Here is a 7,117-nt window from a genome sequence, read left to right as displayed (position 1 = left end):
CCAGTTAAATCATATTAAACATTTATTTTGAATGACCTTCTTCCCATTTACTTTATTATAAAATTGCCTCAACTATTTAAACAAACCTCACAGACCTGTACAGGTCTATGGCAACACGATCCTACAAATTACCGGCTTATCGAAAGGTAAGTCTTTTCTCAGTTTCAATTATTATTCATTGTCGTTACGTGGGAGCTAGATTATTCAATTAATCATTAACTACCACCGCTCAGTACACACTCACCCCCACGTAACACTCCCCATCCCTTTCCCAGATATCCTGGTATCCCTTCTCCTTTCACTAGCCTGTACCATCTGTTGTACCTCGATTCCCTTATTTTCTCCCACCTCTCTTTTCTCTGTTCTTCCCTCTCTCTCTCCTCTATTTCCCTAAACTCCATCTCGCCCCTCTCCCTTCTCGCGACTACCTCTGTACTCTCTGCTCCCCTTTCCGCAAAGAAACTTTCCCTTTCTCTTTCCCACCTCGATCCCTGCCACCCAGCTGCTGCCTTGTCCCTTATCTCTTCCCAGCATCTCCTAACTAACTCGCTACCCTCCCCTCTCTCCAGCTTCCTTTCAAAATTCCATGCCCTTCTCCCTGCTCTTATCCTTAGCTTCTCCCTCTGTAGTTCCTCCCTTACTAGATATCCCGGTGTTCTCCCATCTACTCCTAATGTCCATCTCAAAAATCTATCCTGTACCGCCTCGACCGCCCTCCACTCCCTCCACCCCCATATCTCCGATGCATACTCTATTACCGTCCATACTAGCCTATCAAATAACCACACTCTTTTTTCCCAATCCCTCCCAAACCTTCTTTTTCCTATTCCCTATACCTGCCTCATTACTACCCCTGCCTTCCGTACTCTCTCTTTCACCTGTGCTTCCTGTCCCCCATTGCACTTTACTCTATACCTTAGATAGCTGAACTCTTTCACCTCCTCTATCTTTTTCCCTTTTCATCTCCAATCTATGTTTTTCCTTCTACCGCCTCCTTTCCTAGATCTCATAATCTTTGATTTCCCTACATTTACCGTCAGCCTTTTCCTATCCGTATACCTTTCTAACTTCCTAATCATTACCTCCATTTCCTCTTCACTTTCCGCTAGTAACACTATATCATCCGCATAAGCTAACGTGCATACCCTGCCGCCGGCTAACTCCACCCCCCCAACCCTTCTCCCTCTCCCCATTTCCTCTTCTAAGTCCGCCAGCAGTAGGTTGAACACATGCGGACTGAGCGGACATCCCTGCCTTACCCCCCTCGATGTCCAGAACGCCTCTCCTACCTTTCCCCCGCTCCTCTCTCGACTCTTTGTTTCCTTGTAAATTTCCTGTATCCTTACCCTTAGCCCTTCCCTCACCCCTCTACTTTCCATAGTCTCCCACAGCACCTTCCTGTTCACTGAATCGAAAGCCGCTTTCAGGTCCACAAAGAACGCCACCATCTTTCCCTTATCCTTTCACACCTGCCTATTGATTAAATAATTAAGTACATATATATTGTCAATTGTACCCATGCCTTTTCTGAAACCCGTTTGGTTTTGCGGTATCAAGCCCTTTTCCTCTACCTCTCTTTCTAACCTATCCGCTAATGCCATCGCATACACCTTATATAGAGTTGGCATCAAAGTCACCCCCCTATACTCTTCTACCCTTTTCCCCTCCCCCGTCTTAACTATCGGCGCTATCAATCCCTCCCTCCAATCCTCTGGCCAGCCCTCCCCCACCCAAACTCTGTTACATATTTTCCATATTCACTGCTCCATTTCTTTCCCCCCATACCTCCATACCTCGCTAACTATTCCATCCCCCCTGGTGCCTTTCCATCCCTCAGCTTTCCTATCACCTTTTTAATCTCTTCCCTCTGCAGCTCCCCTTCCCCGTCACCCTTCCTATTTACCGTCTCCCCGCCTTCTGTTACCTTGCTTTCTACCCCGCCTAATAATCCCATGAAATACTCCCTCCACTCCTGATCTCCTATTTCTTCATTCACCCTCTTCCACTTCTTTCTTTCCCTATCAACTATCTTCCATACCTTGCTTTCTGTCCTTGCTTCCGCTGCTTCTTTTATGAATCCCTCATTTTCTTTCTTTTTTCTCTCCTCGCATAGCCTATTATATTCCCTTCTTTCCTTTTTATACGCGTTCCCTTCCCCCTCCCCCTTTATCCATTTCCTCAGACTCTGCCTAACTTCCGCTTTTTTTCGCCTACATTCCTCATCCCACCATCCGTTTTTCGCTTCCCTCCCCCTCCCTCATACATCTAAGGCTCGTCTAAACTCCCTTATTCTTTTCTCTATCTCTTTACCTACATCCACTTCTCCTATCCCCTCCCATTTGACTTCTGCTCTAAACCTCATCCTACCCTCCTCCGTCCAGTCTCCTCTACTAGTTCCCCCTACTCTTTTTCCCTTCCTTGTCCTAGCCACTGCCCCCCTCAACCACACTATTACCGGGTGATGATCCGAGTCAACCCTATCCCCAATCTCTATCCTTTTGACCCTATCCCTTACCTCGATGTCTCCTATAGCGTAGTCTATCACCGTCACCCCCGCCCCTCCTACATACGTAAATTCCCCCTCCTCATCCCCCTCTATGTTCCCGTTCATTATTGCCCATCCTGTCTCATCTAAAAATTGCACCAGCTGCCTACCTTCCGAGTTTATTTTCCTGTCCTTTGATATCCTACTCCCACTCTCCTCCTCTCCTTCTCGCCAGCATCCTCCCCCCTCCTGCCCTGTCCTGGCATTAAAATCACCCCCAATAGCACTTTTACCCCTCCCTCTATATCTTCTGCCCGCTCCTTCAATTCCCCTATCTTCTCTTTTAGATCCCCATTTACGTATATTCCTACTACTATCCATTTCCCCCCCCCTACACTTATTTTCCTTGTTATCATGCCCTCTTTTACCTCTTCCCTCCCTCCCGCCCCACTTACTATCTCCCTTCTTACCCCTGACAGCATTCCGCCTATTGCTCTTCCCTTCCTATTTTTTCGAACCGCATACTGCACTTCCCATTTATACCCTACTGGCAACTTATTTCTGATCCTTTCCCATCCCTTCTTTTCTATCCATGTCTCCATTAGAAATATTACATCCCACTCCCCTAGCCCCCTCCAGAAATCTTCATCCTTTCTCGCGAGCCCCGCCACATTCCAAAAAGCTACTTTCCACCCCTCCCTTTCTGTCTCGCCTACTCCCCTCTCTCTCCTCCTTATCTCCCTCCCCACCTGCCTCTGTCCCCCCCCACTACCCATTCCCCCGACTGCCTTTTCCTACGTACCCTTCCCTGTGCTTCTATACTTCCCTCTTGTCTTTCCTCGCTTGCTGACCTTTCCCTATCGCTTTCCCCTACTTTTCCCCTCCCCTCCCTTTGCCCTTCTTCCCTCGCTCTCCCTGTACCGTCCCTAAGCACCTCTCCTATCTCATCCCACTTCCACATTTTCCCTTCTATCCAGATCTTTGCATACCCTATTCTTACTCTGTTTCCCCTTCTCTCCTTAATAGCTGCTATCTCCCTCAACTTCCATTTCATTCTCCTCTCTGCCCAGGTGAGATCCTCGTCTGTTCTCTCCTCCCACCCTTTGAGGAGGCTAGTTCTTCCCATTACCTGCCTCTTTTGCTACCTATTTCCTAGTATTGCTATCCATATCCCCTTTTCTCCCCCCTTTTTCGCGCCTACCTCCCACATATCCTTTACCTCGACCTCTACCCCTATCAGCTGCACAATCTTTTTCAACCCTTCCTTTTCTCTTCCCTTCTCTAGTCTCGCTCCTCTCACTACTATATTTCCCCTTTTTTCTTCCCTTTCTTTCCTTTCTATGGCCCACTCCATCTCTTTTAACCTATCTATTGTTACCTGCGCCACTTCCGCATTTCCCTGTACCTGCCTTTCCCCCCGCCCTCTGCACTCTTCTTTTCTAATTCTATCAGCCTCTCCTTTACCCTTTCCATCTCCCCCCCTCGCCGCTCTTCTACTTCTTCTAGTCTTTTACCTAGATCCCTTATCATTTCCTTCATCTCCCCCCTCTCTCCTTCCCACTGCTCTTCCCTTCTAGTCATTTCGCCTTTAATCTTTTCCATTTCTTCCCTGATCCCCCTTCCCTGCCCTTTGACCTTCTTTAGACCTATCTTTAGCTCTTCCCTAATCAACCTTAGCATATCCTGTATACCCCCTCCCTCTGCCCTCCTTTCCTCGCCTGTCTTACCCTCCGGCGAACGGTGCACTTTCCTGCTTTTCCCGAATACTCTTTCTCTTTCCTGCATCTCGTCTACATCCTCCTCCCCCTTTTCCCCTTCCTCCTCCCGCTTTCTCTTCCATAAGTCTAGCACCGTCGCCGTCGATCCCAGGCTATGCCTCCTATCCCTCCTTAACGCTGCTACTGCCCCCGGCCTACCTTTCTTTTTCTCCTCCTCTTCCCTGTTCGCCCCTTCCTTTTGGCCACCCGCGTTACTCATATTCTTTCTCTCCGTCACCGCTCCCTACCTTATCTATCCGCCGCCTACCTGTCTCTACTCTAACCCCTTCTTACTCCCTATATGTCACCGCCTATTCTTATCTCATCCGAATCGTTGCCGTCCGCCGGCTCGTTCTGCCTAACCTCGAAACCCTCCCCCTTTTTTCTTTTTCAACTGCCCTTCCCTTCTATTCCTGCCTCCCTATTCCCTTCACCCGACCTCCCGTCTATGTCTTCCCCGCTCCTTCACTGCCCTGTTTCCTTTTCTCCTCACCTTTGCTATCCTGCTGAATTCTCGCCTGTTCACTCACACTCTTTCGCACACCTGCCACTCACATTCAAAACGGAAACGGAAGTCCCAATATATATATATATATATATATATATATATATATATATATATATATATATGTATATATATATGTGTGTGTGTAAATTATGCATTCATATGATTGAATATAAATACATTTATTTATATATATATCATACATTGATATAATTTAATATAAATGGAGATAATTAAGTTGAATAATTTGATGAAATAAGAAAATAATTAATTTGAATAAATTATTTTCCTTAAATTAAAGAATATTTGATTTTCGAAAATTGAAAATACGAAATAAATGAATAATCATTTATTTATCTCTATGTTTTCTTTGAACCTTACAATAATTTCTCATACATTGTGTAAATGTTCGAAATTACCATTCATAAAGTGAATTAAATGGCATTTTCTTAATTAATAATATTTTTATTTTAATTAACAAGGGGCTTCGCCCCTGCGCGCTTCGCGCGCCGACCCCATCTCGGCGCTACGCGCCTCGGGCACTTGGCGCTGCGCGCCTCACTATTTCCTTACGCATTGTCTAGTAGACAGGCGAATTCCTTCATGTTGATTTGATGACAAGTCTGCACTTGCTGTCCACTTCAATTCCTTCTGTGCTTACTTTTCTTTCTTTCATCAATCGAAGCTTCCATTCTTGGTTGAAAATTGGTGTTCCTTCTCTATTGATATCCATCTATCTCCTTGACTTGCCGAATTATTTTTGCTACCGCTCTGCCCGTTATTCTCCAAAATCACCTTCTTTATATTATTTTTTTCTCTATATTTGTGTTGCTGTTCACTCCGCAAAACACCTCTTTCTCTTGTGGTTAACATAGATCCTGGTCGTCCTCTTGCCTGGTTATAGGAACATTTGTTTATTATTATTCTCTGGCTTATTTGGTTATTCGCACTTCCAATTCTATTTTCCTTTTTCTTTTGTGATACGTCCGACCATCCACCGTCTCCATCGCCTTGTCTGCTGGTTGAAACTCCTCCTTTCTGTTCGTTGGTTGAAAAGCCAGTATGATATTTTTTGTTCGCTTCCCTATATTTTCACTGCTGTTCTCGTCGTCTAATTTTTCGCTCTTCTATGTCGATCACATTGGTTGGTCGTCCTCTCGATTTATTTTCCAAATCAATAATCACAATCGATTCTTCTAATTCTTCCACACCCTTCGTTGAATTATTTTTACTACCGCTTTGCCGGTTATTCTCCAAAATCACCTTCTTTATATTATTTTTTTCTCTTTATTTGCGTTGCTGTTCATTCCGCAAAACACCTCCTTCTCTTGTGACCAACATCGATCCTGGTCGTCCTCTTACCTGGTCATACGAATATTTGATGGATATTATTCTATGGCTTATTTGGTTCTTCGCTCTTACGATTTTATTTTCCTCTTTCTTTTGTAATATTTCCGACCATCCATCATCTTCATCGCCTTGTCTGCTGCTTGAAACTCCTCCTTTCTCCACTGTCATCGTAAATCCTGGCTGTCCTTTTGACTGTATGGTGACATATTTAGATTTACTATTATTTGATTTTTACTTTTCGTACTTATTACTCACTATCTGAATTTTATTTTGGTTCTGCAAGACATCAAAGTGTCCACTGTCTCCGTCGCCGGTGAAGAGTAGCGAAAATTGTGTTTCATTTTGTGATCCGATCCGGTGTGGATGAATTTGTTCTTCGCGATACACGATTAAACATATCTTAAAAATGTCCGCAGCTGCAGCTAATTCTGCTTCTCCCCCGTACATTCCATTTTTATTCGTATGTGATTTGTAATCACCAGGTGACCTAATCACAGCACCGTTTGACTCATTATCTGTAAGACCCGCAAATGTAGACCAATTATCCACTATATTTGAAACGATACTCAGTCTCACCTCAGCGTGTCGATCTTGAGTGCAGTATACACAATACGCCAACGCGCGAAAAAGACAATTCCCGTCGGGAATCATCTTGATAATTTTCGTTTGCATGTTTATTTTTTGCGCGTCAGAAACAGATACCTATAAAGATATTTGTCAAAGACTGTCATAAACAGCCGATGACAGCTGTCAAAGGGTTTGCTAGATGCTTTTTGTTTTGTTTTCGGGATCTCACCCCACCGCCAACTTCATGCGTATACTATTGTTATTATAATCTTTTTTTTACTATTGTTATTATAATCTTTTTCTACGTTCATTTGTTTGAAACTTTTTTATTAGATAGAGAGATATATGAGCAAATAATTGAAAAATATATAGGATTTTTTCAATAATTGCATTTATTTCGAATGAATATAATTGATGTTGGAAATTTTTTTTTTCAAAAATTTCTCTTTTTTT

General features: G+C 44.0%; 1 protein-coding gene across 1 annotated transcript; it reads right to left on the bottom strand.

The window, feature by feature from the left end:
* Positions 1-1,801: 1,801 nt before the first annotated feature.
* LOC124297751 (uncharacterized) lies at positions 1,802-3,839 on the bottom strand. Its single transcript, XM_046749063.1, has 4 exons — positions 3,687-3,839; positions 3,288-3,614; positions 2,264-2,989; positions 1,802-2,164 (listed from the first exon to the last, which is right to left on the bottom strand). Exons 1-4 carry the CDS (start codon positions 3,837-3,839, stop codon positions 1,802-1,804), a joined length of 1,569 nt encoding a protein of 522 aa, XP_046605019.1.
* Between the last annotated feature and the right edge of the window lie 3,278 nt (positions 3,840-7,117).

The sequence above is a fragment of the Neodiprion virginianus genome, chromosome 2, assembly GCF_021901495.1.
Source record: "Neodiprion virginianus isolate iyNeoVirg1 chromosome 2, iyNeoVirg1.1, whole genome shotgun sequence".
In the NCBI taxonomy this organism is placed as follows: domain Eukaryota; kingdom Metazoa; phylum Arthropoda; class Insecta; order Hymenoptera; family Diprionidae; genus Neodiprion; species Neodiprion virginianus.
The sequence above is the reverse complement of the archived record's forward strand: the minus strand, read 5'-3'. Positions and strand labels throughout refer to the sequence as shown.